The sequence below is a fragment of the Delphinus delphis genome, chromosome 18 (assembly GCF_949987515.2).
Source record: "Delphinus delphis chromosome 18, mDelDel1.2, whole genome shotgun sequence".
NCBI classification, from domain to species: domain Eukaryota; kingdom Metazoa; phylum Chordata; class Mammalia; order Artiodactyla; family Delphinidae; genus Delphinus; species Delphinus delphis.
Genome location: NC_082700.1, coordinates 5,544,529 through 5,560,375, shown reverse-complemented (window position 1 = coordinate 5,560,375; position 15,847 = coordinate 5,544,529). Strand labels below are relative to the sequence as shown.

Genomic DNA, 15,847 nt, shown 5'->3' with positions numbered 1-15,847 from the left:
ATAAAATATATATACATAATATCTTTGAGGAATACAGAATTAAGAATATTCAACCGATTAAGTTAAGACTGACCCTCTTTGCGTCTTCCCCTCCAATCCATCGTTCACATCAGTGACACTCTAATCCTCCTATAAATGCTGCTGCTTGGATTACAATCATCTATGCAGAAACTTCGAAATACTCTCTATAACACATCAAATGAAAAGTTTACTCAATAGCCAGGTATTTAAAACCAAAGTCACAGAACTATTTTGAATTGCACTTCCATAACTTTTTAGCCTGAGCAAGACACATAACTACTGTTTCCTTATCCATAAAATATAAACTCCAGTATCCATCCAAGAGGATGTGAATGACTGTAAGTCAATAAACACTCTCTAGTATTCTCTCCCAACGCATATTATCCTTCATACACCTCACAGATTCTATAAAATTAGGTTCTTCTCTGTTCTCTAAATACGTCCCCGCGCTTTCTTAACACACTCCACAGCCTCTATGGTCTCACGATCCTCAAAGGCTCTCATTCCACACTCAACAAAACACACAGAGGAGTGAAACCAGTCTCTTTCTATCCATCCTCTACATTCTCCAACTCCACCCTTGAAAGCTCACCCTGACTCCAAACCTACAAGAGACGGCTCACCTATATCCCACCTACCTCATCACCTCCTAAAATCCCAGCTCCCACTCAACAAAAGTGAAAACAAATGAAAACTCCAGATGTCTCCATCCCCGGAATAAACTTCAGTGTTTAGTGCCATATAAATTCATACCAACAATACCTGCATCAAGGGATACTTTGTTTCTACAGGGCTTCCAAATCCATTAACTCCAATAAAGCTGGTGCTGAAATATGAATCTGTGAGGCTGGTATCAGTTAAAGCACCTCCATCTATTCCAGGAACTGAAAGAGAAGGAAAATTCAAGTATTTAAATTATTTAAAAGCACAAAACATTGATGTAGTTTCTCTGTTCCCAAATAAGTTTTAAAGTCTCAAATCTCTGTCACACTTGTTTCTATTTACCTGTTCATAAGAAAAGGCAGAACCAAATAAAACTGTCTCAACTCTAGAAACTTGTTAAACAGTGCTCAAGTTGAAATTTTTTTTCCCACAGAGATAGCTATTTATTTTATATTAGTTACCTGAGAGCCACCAAGCACAACATGAAGAAACAAAGCACACTTGCATTTCTACTTTTCTCATCAAGTTTTTTTCTTTAACTTTGCAAGAGGACAGGAGAATATAAACCACTGCAATTTCTCCTGTGAATCTTCATATGCTAAACAGAGACAAGTTTCTCAGGACTGTTTCTCATAACACATCTTAAGAAACAGACCAGCAGTCTCATATTAACTCATAATTCAGTAAGCCAATTCTACGGTGGGAGCAATGGGACAGAGCCGAGGGATACAGACAAGCTTTCTGTTGATTTTATGGTGGAATAATACAGAATCATTGTAACTACTAAGACAACCCATCATATACCAACAAAGTGATGGACAATGTTTTAGATGCTATTTCCTGGTAAGTACAGTTCATCCTTGAACAACACAGGTTTGAACTGCATGGGTCCAATTATACACAGACTTTTTCTCAATAAATATATTGGAAAAATTTTTGGAGATTTGTGACAATTTGAAAAACTCAAAGATGGACCTCGTAGCCTATAAATATCAAAAAAAATGAAGAAATCGTACGTCATGAATGCATAAAATATATGTAAATGTGGATACCACTCTATCCTTACATAGGCATAAGGTGAGTGACATTTAATATAAAATTAATGTGTTAGTTTTCTTACTGTTTTATAACTTTGCTTTCAAAGAATTACATTACCGTACAGTATGCCTCTCTCTCTCTGAACTGGAGAAACTATTACAGGTGACATAACCTATCATCACAGGTTAAGTGTTTTTCTTTAAGTGTAACACTTCCAATACTGTATAATGAATATGACTATGAAAATTTTATAATGATTCATTTATTAGCGTATAGGCCAGGCTATTGTGAAGCAACCATGTCACTTACACTAAGCTACCATAAAGCAATCATACTGCTGCTTCTTCATTATCAGTGCAGGACACCTGTAAATAAATATGAATTTCTTTTTCACATTATCTTTTCATTTTTGATGTCTAGTGTTAGTAAAACATATGACACTTTGTATCGTATAAGGCAACAGTGATGTAGGTACAGACAGAAAGTGGTTCACCTTGTAAGCATACAATGTAAACTTACATCAATCAATACAGTACAGAACTGAAAATGTATTTTCTCTTCCTTATGATTTTTTAATAGCCTTTTCTTTTCTCTAGCTTACTTTATTGTAAGACTACAGTATATAATACATATAACATAGAAAATATGTTAATCGACTGTTTATGTTATTGGATAGGGCTTCCCAGTCAACAACAGGCTATTAGTAGTTAAGTTTGGGAGCAGCCTGAGGGACTGGAGTTCCATAGACCATGCTTTTTAAAAAAAAAAAAAAAAAAAAAAGCCCAGCTGAAACTACTAAGTGGTTCTCCTCTGCCAACTAGGACATCAGAGACAAGATGCTGGCAGTGCTCATCCCAAGGGATGAAATCCAAACTTCCTAGTCTGACATTAAAAAGCCCTCAACAATCTGTTCTCAACCTATCATTCTAGTATTTCCTGAAAGTGCTGGGTTTGAGACTCAATTCTGCCACTTACTAGCCACAATGTCTTAGGCAAAACGGTTATAAAGTAGAGATGATACCATGACTTGTAAAATGAGCCTCATACCATCTACCCTGCAAACTTCCACAAAAAGTTATGAAAAACAATGAAACAGTATCTTAAAAGTTCTTGTAAAAATCCTGATGGTTGCACAGCTCTATAAATTTACTAAAAGTAACTGAATTGTACATTTACAATGGGTGAATTTTATAGCATGTAAATTATATTTCGACAAAGCTCCTTTTTAAAATCGGTGGAGAAAAATGGGATTACTCAATAAATGGACTTAAGACAACTGTGTATCCATCATGGAGAAAACTGAGTACCTTACACAGATATTTCCAAAAGATCAAAGATTATAATGTCAAAGTATACACCTACTATAAAAAGGTCTTACAATAATCCTAACATTATTGAATTCTCTCCTCCAGTCAAAATGATAAACTCACTATATTTTGAAGGTCCACACTTCATCAATTCTAACACACACACACACACACACACCCCCACCCCAACTCTGTGTTCTTCAAGACCCAGGTATAATGGAAAAAAACCAAAATACTTGGAAGTTAGTCATTCAGTTCTAATCCAACTCTTGCCATTCACTAGCTGAATGACCTTGAGCAAAACCCTCTAAATTTCATTTCTTCATCTGCAAGAGAAGGCAATCCCAGCTCACTCACAGGGTTGTGAAAGGGACTCAAGTGAAGTAACCTATGCAGAATGCCTAGCACCCTGTCTCATAGGTAATCATAAATGTTATTTTCCTCTTCTCTTATCTCTAGAATGTATACCCCAATTATTCCAAGTTGTGTTTAACACACAACTCTATCTCTTAAGATACTGTTTATATCATTCATGTGACAAAATTTTTTTCCTTTGATCTCTTATTGCTGTCTTCAACTACTTAAACATTTAAATTCTTACCTGTTTCTGAACTATCTACCCATCTAAATTATCTGTAAACTGAGATTTGGGACGACTCCTGATATTTTTCTGGTATGCTCTATTCTACTAGCACATTGACATAAACACTTATTTACAATTAAGCCCTTTTTTAAAGTAGGTATTTTTAAAAGTTGATAAAAGATACAATAGACTTTCACAACCAACTTCTATAAAACACCCCATGCAAATGATATTATTGCCTCCGTTTTTCTGATGAGGCAATGAGACTCAAAGACACTAGATTGACAGCACAGTGGATGCAGGCCCAAGAAACAGGGGCTCCTCGACCACTCAGCAGACACTCGCACCAGCCTTTTCTGTACTGCACTGTGGAATGAGCACGAACTTTTAGCAAATACAACTGCCCATAAGGTCTGTCTCAGCCAGTTGCCAACTACTGATCTTTGACAGCATATTTAACCTAAGTCTTTTTTTTTCCTCCTCTGTAAAACAGAAATGATAACACCTACTTTCCAGTGTTTTATGAGAATAAAAGGCCTGGAAGTTTGTACCTCTTGACTATCTTCACTTACCCCCCTGGACCCCTGCATCTAGCAACCACCAATCTGTTCTCCACTGTATCTGTGAGTTTGGGGTTTTTGTTTTTGTTTTTAATTTATTTATTTTTTTATTTTTGGCTGCATTGGGTCTTTGTTGCTGCGCATGGGCTTTCTCTAGTTGTGGTGAGCAGGGGCTACTCTTTGTTGCGGTGTGCGGGCTTCTCATTGCAGGGGCTTCTCTTGTTGCGGAGCACAGGCTCTAGGCGCGCGGGCTTCAGTAGTTGTGGCACATGGGCTCAGTGGTTGTGGCTCGCAGGCTCTAGAGTGCAGGCTCAGTTGTGGCACACGGGCTTAGCTGCTCCATGGCATGTGGGATCTTCCTGGACCAGGGCTCTAACCCGTGTCCCCTGCATTGGCAGGCAGATTCTTAACCACTGCGCCACCAGGGAAGCCCCAAGTTTGGGGTTTTTTTAAGATTCCATATGTAAGTGAGATCATACTGTACTTGCCTCTAGATAGTTTTTTTTTTTAATGTAACAAGTTTAAACCAGATTACTGAAGATTCTGTACGCTCCTTAACATATGTGTACATTATATTTTGTGTTAATTTATGTATTGGTATACATAATACATTAAGATATAACAGCTTAGGGCCATCATTTGTAATAGTAAAAGACCGTAAACAATCTAAACAGCCACTAAAAAGAGTAAGGTGTATTTTTATGTGTGGATGTGGAAGAAACTAGAAGATATGCAGTTTGCTGAAAAAATTCAAAGTGCATTAGGCTCCCGTGTGTGCACACGTGTATATGTGTGTCGGCATGTGCTACAGATAGGTTAATGTAAACATGAGTCATAGTACAGACAAAGAATATTTCTGAATAGATACATAATAACTTGGAAAGAGTGACTGTCTTTTGGAGAGGGATCAGGGAATTAAGGAAGAAGGGAGACTGTTTTTCACTGTGTACCCTTTTGTGCTATTTAAGTTTTTAACCTGTGCATGCAGTACGTTTTTAATTCCAAAAGCAAGATACTGTTCCCAGTTTTCTAAAGCTGGAACTTTTAATAGTAAAAATATAATTAAAAACTAGTTTTAGAAAAATAGGTACAACATCTTTAGTTTTTTAAAGAAAAAGCAAGGTACCCATAAAGACATCAAAAAAGGAAGAGGTTTTATCGGAAGAGGACTATTACCCCCCATGCCAATTAACTCAGCCAAGATAAATGAGCATGTCCTCCCCTAAACTGAAGTTAAGCTGCTGCGAGGTCAGTGATTTTAAAAGCTGTTGGGAAGGGAACAAGATGAATTCTAAAGTTTGAACATAAAATAATTCGTTTTCTAGAACATAAACATTTAGAAAAACACAGAAACATTTTAGAGCTGAAGAAATTTTAGACATCATGTACTCCATACCCCTTTCTCCTATTTACAGATAAGGAAATATATTTCCACATGGACTAAGCTGCTAGCCTAAGATCAAAGTTACTTTGTAAGAGAGTATTAAAATCAAAATCTCAGGACCCCCAGTCCAGAAATAATTCATATATACTGAAAGGAGACACAAATATTTTATGTATTGATTTGTTAACAATTATATGATAACAGTACATAAAACAAATATTTTATCACATTCCTTTGTATAGTTTCAGCTCATAAACTACCTTATAAACAGAGTATAAAGTTAATATGGAAAAACAAATGTAAGAAATACTGCTCTAAAACTTGAGTGTGTGTATGCGTGCCCATGTTACGGACCTGACCTGTTTCCCCCCCAAAATTCACATATTGAAGCCCTAACCCCCAATGTGAGTGTATTTGGAGACAGGCCCCTTAGCAGTAATCAAGGTCACATACACAAGACTATTCATGATGATTAACCCTGGGCAATAAGATGAGATTGGCTTACTTTGACTTTATACACTGCTGTTCCAATGAAAATTTTTACAGAAAAGTTTATAGCTTTTATTAACTTAAAAACTAAATTAAATTCAACCTTAAAATAGATTTAAAAACTATTTCTAGGTGCTGTAAATGTTCATACCTTTGTACACAAAAGCACATATGCCTATAGAAAAGCAAACAAACAGACAAAAAAAAGCCATTCCAAAATAAAGATAGATATAAATCTGCCAAGTTAAAAAGAAAAGAGAAAAATTCAGCAAGAAAAACTCTCAATATATACAACTTGGCTGAATCTTGAGGGAATTATTCTGAGTCAAAAAAAAAAGCCTAATCCCAGAAGATCACATGCTATATAATTCCATTTATAGAACATTCTTTTTTTTTTTTTGGCCATGCCACAGCTTGAGGGAATCTTAGTTCCGGGACCAGGGACTGAATTCAGGCCACGGCAGTGAAGCACGGAGTCCTAACCACCACACCACCAGGAAATTCCCTATAGCGTCTTTTTTTTTTTTAATTTTATTTACTTTTTATACAGGTCCTTATTAGTCATCCATTTTATACACATCAGTGTATACATGTCAATCCCAATCTCCCAGTTCATCCCACCCCCACCCCGCCCTATAGAACATTCTTGAAATGACAAAATTACAGAAATGGAGAGCAAATTAGTGGTTGCCAGGGAGTGGTAGGGAGAGTTACAAAAGGGCCACTTGAGGGTGACAGAGCTGTTCTATGTCTTGACTGTGTTGGCAGGCACAAAACATACACACGATAACACTCCACAGAACTAAATATACACACGTGTGCACACACAAGTACAAATAAGACTCAGAAAATCTGAATAAGGTAAGTGGATTGTATCAATCAATGTGGTTGTGACACTGTACTACAGCTATAAAAGGTATTGCCACTGGGGGAAACAGTGATGGGACAAAAAGCTCTTTCTGTATTATTTCTTACAACTGCATGTGACTCTACAATTATCTCAAAATAGAAAGTTAATTTAAAAACAGAAAAATCCTATAAAAGAGCGAAAATAGGAAGATATTGCTTTGTTTTGGCAATCACATATCTTCTTTAGAGTCATTTCAAATGCACTTCCATGCAAAGCAGTCTTTTACTTGTTAACTGACTCTTACCTAGACTTAACTTTAGGACAACCCTTGTTGAGTACTCCTCATAAAGCTCTAAGCCCTCCTCATAAAACTTCTCAAGATCTGACTTTATCTTATACACGTGTCTGTACTCCCCACTAGAATGTAGCCTCCATTAGGGCAGACTTTTGTTTCATTCAATGTTGTATTCCTATCACCCAGATCAAAACCTGCCACTTTGCAAGCACAACATTAAAGGAGTGAACTGAATGGTAGTCTTTGTTGTCTACTTTGTGTATTGTCAAATAAAAATGTTCAAATCTATACCAGCTATCCTAATGGCAAATTCCCAGTACTCACTTTTCTGTTAGCTGATTCGGGTTTGTGGGATGAAAAGTATAATCCTGGCTTAAACAAAAACAGTTTCGCCATACACGTAATCATACACTCCAAAGTTTGTATATGAACTTCAAGTTACCCCCTGCTTTCTTTCATTTGGACAGACAACCGCAGTTCAATAATCTGTAGCTATTTTACTGGTCTTGAAAATATACTCTCAAAAATTGGGAGATAAGGAAATGTACAGGCTAATTGTAGACTTACTACTAGTAATACTCAATAACAGCAGCAACTAAGCCTGAAACCTCACTATGTGCCAAGCAATGCACTGACAGTGTCACGTGCGACCCTATCACAACTCTTAAGTAGGTATTATTACTACCTCCATTTTTTTAAATGAGAAAAACTGAGGCTTAAAGGTTAAAAAATTGCCCAAGATCACAATGCTAGTAGATAAGAGAGCCAGGCCCATCTTAGATGTGCCTTATGCCAAAGGCTTCATTACTAACTAAATTAGTAGAACTGAAAATAAGTCTACTGCGGTAAAATAAACAAATCTATTGGGTTTCAAATTATAAGTAATGTGCATGAAATACAAATATTGGTATAACAGTTTAGCTGCTAAAAACTGAGCACCTTGAAGATGAAAAGTCTAGCTGTTTGAAAATATTAGAATTACATCTTTAAAATATCAAGAATCAATAATTCAGCTGAACTCAAATCAAACCACATTTAAGCCTTCAAAGATCCCAGGTCCAAAAGAAACAAGAAATGTCAAAAACTTAAAGTAAATGCTTTTTTAAAAAAATAAACTGTTATTTCCCAAACAATCCTGAATGCCAGAACATGTTTACTACCACGCTGTCACAGCAACAGAAGAGCTTGAAATGAGAAAATGTACTACTCTGTATAGATAAAAAGTAAGCAACAAAAGAAAATATAGTTCCTTTACAAGATTGAAACACCACAAGATTGAAACGCCATACAGAGAAGAAAAAGCCTTTCTGCTTCAGTTTTCCAATGCTTGCAAAATAAGGATAAAATTTTCTTCTTGCATGTACCTCTAAAGTTTTAACAGAATGTGAAACACTAACAAAACAATTCTGCAAATGTGAAGTACTAAAGCAAGGGTCAAAAACTCAAATGCCAAGAGGAGCCAGGCATAGAAAAGTCACCCAGTCAGTAATAAGGCAAAATGGAGAGTCTTGCCCCACCAAAGACCTAATTCCAATATACAAAAGAGCCGCCCTTCAAAGGAAGCCAGAAATCTGTATTTCAATGTTAAACCTTCTGATTTTTTAAATGTTGTCAACTAATTCAATTACAATCCACACACATGCAAATTAAAAACATAAGATTTGCCACCAAAATGCCTAAAAGTATAAGATGGAACACCAAGTGTTGGGGAGAATGTGAAGCAACTGGAACTCTCCTACTCTTGTAGAGGGAATGTAAATGTGGTACAATCCCTTAAGAAAACTGAAGTCATCTACTTAAAGCTGAACACCTGCATGCCCTATTACAAGCCTGCAATTCCACTCCCACGTAACTCAACATAAATTCGTAGACTTGAACCAAAACACATGTTCAAGGGTGTTCAAAACCGTGCTCTTAATTGACAAAAATTGGCAACATTCCATTGCCCACTAACAGTAAAATGAGAAAATAAAATGTAGTATATTCATACAATTTAACACTACACAAGAATGAGACTAAGAGGCTGTTCCTATATAACATGAATGGATCTTATAAATACGCTGAAAGAAATAAGCCCACAAAAAGAGTACATACTACCTGATGCCATTCCTATAAAGCTCAAAAAAGCATGAAAAATGAATCTACAATGTTATAAGGTAGTGCCTGAAACCAGTAGTCACCTCTGGGAAAGGGGAGTGACTGGCAAAGGGCAAGAAGAGCAAAACTTCTGGAAGGTACTGATTATGTTCTATTTCTTGATCTGAGTACTGTTATACGCTATGTGTTCATCTTGTGAAAATTCCAAAACTTATGATTTGTATACTCTTCCCTAGGTATGTAGACCTCAATTTAAAAAAACTTTTAAAACACACACACACACACACACACACACACACACACAGAGAAGATACCCAAGGAGCCCAAAGTATTTCTGCAGGCAGACCCAGCTTATCAGAGCAGATCTGTCTGCCCTCTCAGCTAAAGAAATACTCTACATTCTTAGATTTAAAGAACAGCAAAGAAAACAATAAAAGCAAAATAAAATTGTCAGTGACTCTACATAATCAGGTCAGTAACTAACAAAATATAAATTTCTCCTTATAGCAACACCTCTTAGAGTGTGTTGCCCAGTTTAACTGCCTCATACACTTAATTAACAAGTGTCTCAAAAGATACAGTATAAGAACACAGTAAAATGTAGAGAGTAGACTAAAAATTAAACAATAAAGTGTACAAATTCAAAGTAGCCATTAAATCACCGACACAATCCTCTTCCCTGATTCCTGAACAACTTGACTTGCCACTCATTGATAAGAGGCAATTTTATCTCATCCAAAATGAGTCACAATCTGTACCACTGAGAGTTACCAAGAAGCCTACAGCAGAAAAGAAGAGCCTTAGGCTTCACCCAGTTAAGTTAAAGCAAGCCCTACAGAATCCAACTACATAATGCAGCTACTTAATCAAATAACTGTTGAATGACTAAACGTTAATTTTAAAATGCCTTCTTAGCACTAACTGTGTCCTCTCAAGACCCTATATCCCAATTCCTTTCTGTTCCTGAGATATGAAATGATCCCCACCTTTGAGTCCCTGCTAGTGTTTCTCCTCCACCTTCCTGTTTCCACCTGTTTACAGCCTGTCCTATCTTTCATGTCCCAAATCTACTACCTCTGTTTATCGGAAGATCCTAGAAATATCACATATTAAATCAAATACCTGCATTTTTGAAAGTGTCTCTTCCTGTAGGTAACAAATACTGTTCAGTTTCATTGCTTACTAATCAAACATAATTCGAATTAATTTGAGCCGTAACTCAAGACATACAGCAAGTTTACCTTGAAAATGCAAAGCTGCTACTCCAAAGTGATAAAATTCCACCAATCAAGTAACCATTTTGACAAAACATTTTAAGTTACAAATTAATCTTCTTAGCATATCACCCTCACCAAATATATGTGCACTGAAGTAAAGCCTATCGCAGCAAAGGAAACAATCTTTAACACACACACGTATCTCTGGGAAGACACTTACAGTCCTCATAGAGCAAGTAACTGCTAAAGCATCAAGGCAAGTACATAGTCCGTTTACAGTTTAATAAAAAAAAAAAAAGAAAATACAACAATGTTCTGACATTCAAGTTAAGTAGCCTATCAAATGATTTTCAGATCTGAAATCAGTTTAGAATTCCCAAGAAAGTAGGACTTTCCCATTTGGTTTAGAAATGCTCAACAAACTCAAAAACAAAAAAGGAAAATCTGGCACCTCTACTTTTTCCTTAAGGGCAACATTCTGTAAAACAGATTACACTCACACTTATTAGAACTTCAAACTCCACTCACTAACGGCTCAAAAGTTGCAAGGCAACAGATAATGACAGAAAGTAAAAACAATGCAAACAGTCCTAAGATATCCGCATCCAAGTGCTCAGTCGCACACAAAGGTGCGCTGCACATGACACGCTTTCAAGGCTCCACGCTAAGGGTTCGCTTGGTACAAAGCAGTAGAAGACGAGATCCCTAGTGACACCCTGCAAACTTCTGCCAGCTTTCAGGAAAACCATGCTGAAATGCAAGTCCTGTGAAATCCCTACTCGCAACTCCCGACTCAACCTCAGCACACGATAAACGCGGCTGTCCGTTCGCTCTTCATCCTTAGAAAGCATTTCCTGCCTGGAAAACCTTTCTCCCAGAAGCCTTGCACAAACTTTTTCCGCTCGTTCAACCCACCGCACGAAGCCTCAGAGCCCGCCCTCCCATCCCGCCCCCGACCCACACACACCCACCCGGCGACCTCAACCCTCGGCCGACTCCACTCCACACGGGCACGCAGAACACGTGTGCCCACAAACCCAGCCCCTTTCCACACCCCCCGGAAACGACACCCCCTTTCCCGCACACCGCACGCCACAACCCATCCCCCTTCCTCCCCGCCCCCACTCCACCACCCCAGTCCACCACCCACGTTCCCAAGAAGCCAGCCTCCCCTTGCTCCCGGGCTCGCCGAAGGCTGTGGGGAGGGGAAGCAGGAAGACGGAAGGAGGGCTCGGGCCTGGCCTAGGCCTCTCAGAGCGCCGAGGGAGGCGAAGGGGGGGGACCCGCGGGCCGGGCTCGGTCGCAGGGCCTCGTCCGGCCCCGGGCCTTCCCTCCGCCGCCGTCCCGAGGCCGAGGCCGCCCTCCTAGCCCGGACCACACTCACTTGCCAGCCGCGGTCCGTCGAGGACCCCGCTGCCGCCTCCTCCACCGGCCGCGGCTCCTGCCACCGGGCCCCCAAGGTCCGGCTTTTTGGGCCCCGGGGGCGGCCCGGCTCCCCCGCCCGGGACCGCTCCGGGCGGAAAGCCGGCCACGGGCGCGCCCGCCAGAGCCAGGGGGACGCTGTTGCTATGGAGGCCGAGGCCCGGGGCAGCTCCGGCGGCTGGGTCCTCATGCAGGAACTGACACTCCTCCCCGTAGAAGCAAGTCTTATCCTTGGCGTAGTAGCGGCAGTACTTCAGCTTCACTCCCGCCGCCGCCCCGCCGGGGACACCCCCGACCCCAGGCGGGGCCACCACCGCCACTGCCGCCGCCAGCGAGGAGGAGGAAGAGGAGGCGGCGGCCGAGGGGGGCGGGAGGCCGCCGCCACTGTTCATGGCAACGCTGCAGCCTCGTCTTCCGCTGCCGCCCGAGGAGCCGCCGCCGCCACCATAGACCGGGGAGGGAAAGAAGACGCTGCCGGTGCCGGAGAAATGCCTGGGCGGGTGGGTCTGTCCCGCTGCGGGAGCCGGAGCCGCCCGGGGAGAGGGGGGGGAGGGGAGGGAGGAGGGGGTAGGAAGGAGGGGAGGGGAGGGGGAGAGTTGGGATTCTCTCTCACTCACTCTCTCGTTCTCTTTTCTTAAAGGGGCCGCGCGGGACGACGGGGTGGGCGCGCGGGCTCGGACGGGGACTTCGAGGACGCGGGCTCGGGGAGGGGGAGCGGCGGCGGCGAACGGGCGGGGAGGGCGGAGGGGCCGGTTTATTTTTAAATTCTGCCTCCACTCGCTCTCTCGCGCTCTGGTTCCTCCGAGTTGTTTATTCCATTTTCCTCTTCCTGAGACGGCCGTCGCCGGTGCGCCTGCGCGTCGAGGCGCAGGGGCTTGTGGGTAGCGGGAGCGCGAGGGCTATCCTGGCCTGGCGTCGGGCCCCCTGGGCATCCGCGAGCCGGCGGCGGTTGGACGGGCGGACCGCGGCGGCGATCCCTGACGCCGAGCCGGCTCGGGAAGTTCTCACGAGGCGAATGCCTCCCTTTTTTCGTATGTCCTCTTGTTTATAAAGCCAGGCGTCATTTTTTAATTGAAACGACGAAATTTACAGAATGTGATTGTCATTTTGAGGGGCCGCACCTGGGGCCGGAGCCCAAGCCCTTGCTCTGCTGGGAGAGTAGCTCTGTCTGTTCGCCACGCTTCCGCACCCTCGCTTTTTCCCCTCCCTCCTCTTTTTCCTTCCCGCTGTGGGTGATGAGAACTACGGGACTGATTGCCTAAAAACTCCTGGGCCTTTTATTCCAAAAATCGAATCTGAGAAGGTTGATTTGGGCAAACCCCCAGCTGAGTGCAGCACCTGTTTTCTCTATTTATATTACTGAAAGCCTTCAGTAAAATATTATGAACAATGAGATGCCACCTGGGGACACCGCTGCCTAGGCAGCACCAGAAGGTTTCCCTTAAAATCGCGCTGGGTTTCTTTTCTCCAATCGGCCTAGTCTTGACTCGAAATTCATTTTTAAAAGAGTTTTTTTCCCTCACCGATCGCTGATGTTATGCTCCGCTGTATTTATTTAAAAAAAAAAAGTTTTAAGGAATTTTAAGGAGTTGCTATGAAGGGAAAATAACTTTAACGTTTTAGTTTTTCTCCTCTGCGAAAGGTCTTCTCAAAAGGCAATTGGAAGGGGGGGTGTTCGTTGGCGGAATTTGAGGAACTGTGGCAAACAGAAGAGGTCACAGAAGAACGGATAGAAGCAAGTGTACTACACTGCAGAAAGGGGGAAAGTGGATTCCATAGACCACAAACTGGTAAGCCTGGTGACGTTCCTTTGCTAAATTCGAAGTAGTAATAACATTGTATTGTGTCTTTCTGTTTAAAAATATTTCCACATGTATATTTACTCAACAAATGTTTATTAATGCCCATCACGTGTACCAGGAACTGAGCTCAGAGCTGGGGAAGCAAAAGAAAACAAAATGCAGTCTTGTCTGAGTTCAGATGGCTTGTTTATTCTCTCCTTGGGGAGACACATGGTACACAGGCCATCACAAATGAGTGTCTTAGGTGCTAACCTTGTCACACTAGCTATTAGAGGATATTAAAGATGTTGGCTTCCTGGAGAAAGCTGATAGCTTAATAGCAGGACTTGAGAACATCTGCTTTGAATTCAGACAGATCTGAGTTTGTAACCCAGTGGCGACACTTAAGAGCTGTGTTACTCTAGGTAAGTTGCTTCACTTCTCTGTGTCTTATCTGTAAGCCAGGTAAGAATACTACCTACTTGGTAAAGGAGAAACTAATAATGCATATAAAGTATCCCATGCTTAGTAAGGATTCAGTAGGTTGTAGCTATCACTATTAGTAGTATTGCTGCTACTAGTAGTCAGCATGTAAGAGCGTAGGAAAGAGCCTTCCAGGCAAAGCAGACAGCTTGTGCAAAAGACCTTGAGGTGAAAAAGAGCTTAGATTGTTAGAATGGTGACAGTGGGGACCATATCACGAAATCCTTGAAAAGCATGTTAAAGGATTAAATTTTTTCTTGAGGGCAATAGAAAGTTATCACAAGGTTTTAAAAAGTCAACTAATAACATGATCAGATGTCCCTTTTGATTCTCATAAGAACCCTATGAGGAAAGTAAAGAAGGTGGGTTATCACCATTTTATAGATGAACAAACTTAAGGCCTAGAGTTACACAGTTACCAGCTTATCCTTGCAAAGCCAGGACCTGAACTCAGGCCTACTAATCACAAAACATGTGCTCTTTCCATTATGCATTTTACCATTTCTAAAATAAGCATATGTGTCTCTGGATGACTTGGAAAGGAAAGTGGTGTCTGTGGTGAGACAAGAGATTCATTAAGTTCACGACAAATTAAGCATGTCATTCCAGCAAACCTTTACTGAGAATCTACTGTGTATTATGTACCAAGCAAGTTCTGTGCTAGGCTCTGCTATGAGAAATGTGTAAGATACAGCCTTCGTCCTCAAGAGTTACCAGAATCATGAGAGAAATGCCAAAGATAAAGTAGATCATCCTTCAATACCACATTTGACAAAGTTTTCTATTAAATCCCTGTGAACAAGATGGAGAAACGTAGGCTAAGATCCTGCTATAGTTAGGCGACTTTAGTACTCTTTGATTAGTCAATCAACATGTTGATAAAGCTGGCCTTGGAGCTCCTTGAACAATATCCAGAGGATTAATAAGTTGACGCATGTCAGCATGGTCTTTACTGTCCTGCTTTGAACTCTGTCCTTAACCTATTTTTAATGAAAACAATGTTTTCTGCTGCCTAGATGAAGAATAGCAGATCTGCAGTGTGTTGTTGCAAAACCAGTGGAGACAGGCAGTGTGATAAGGGACAGATTAGGATTTGTAAATCTCCATCAGTGGAAAACATGGAGCAGTGCGAACAAGATGAAACCTAGGATGAATCGGGGCAGCAGAGCCAACAGGCTCTTTAGCGCAGCACTGATGGCACTACCTCAGCCGCCCCCCACCCTGCACCCTCAAAGCAAGTTAGCAGTGTTTCCTCAGGAGCCTGGAGAATGTGCATCACCTTTGAACTATTCTTGTTTTACTTGGCAAACAAATCCTAGAAGGTAGCCATAAATAACAAGTTTTATGCTACAGTATACTTGTTACAGTATGACTTATGAAAGCCAAACAAGAAAAGTTGCAAACAACCTAAATTCTAAAACCAAAGGGAAAGGTTAAACAGTGCACTATTCACAGAGAATAGTATGCAGCCATTAAAAAGCCATGAACTGTGCAACAGTGCTTATGATGCAGTGTAAGTATTTAACATGATACAAAATTGTATGTGCTGTTTTATTGTGATGATGTAAACAATAAAAAGCTTAATAGAAGTAAAGATTAAAGTAAGTGTCTCAAACATTAACAGTGGTTTTGCTAAGATGACAAGATGACAGAGTAG

At 40.9% G+C, this 15,847-nt stretch overlaps 1 protein-coding gene across 3 annotated transcripts in view; it reads right to left on the bottom strand.

Annotated features, from left to right (window-relative positions):
• Nucleotides 1-12,735, bottom strand: part of PAN3 (poly(A) specific ribonuclease subunit PAN3) — a 116,312-nt gene extending 103,577 nt beyond the window's left edge. For 2 of the 3 annotated variants that reach the window (XM_059995920.1, XM_059995921.1), the window contains exons 1-2: nucleotides 11,889-12,403; nucleotides 784-905 (exon numbers count right to left, since the gene is read on the bottom strand). In XM_059995920.1, the coding sequence (XP_059851903.1) occupies nucleotides 784-905; nucleotides 11,889-12,318 (552 nt within the window). In that variant the 5' untranslated portion in view covers nucleotides 12,319-12,403. Of the gene's footprint in view, nucleotides 1-783; nucleotides 906-11,888; nucleotides 12,404-12,543 lie in introns of those variants that run through there. The other variant, XM_059995922.1, reaches the window with a different exon arrangement.
• Nucleotides 12,736-15,847: the final 3,112 nt, after the last annotated feature.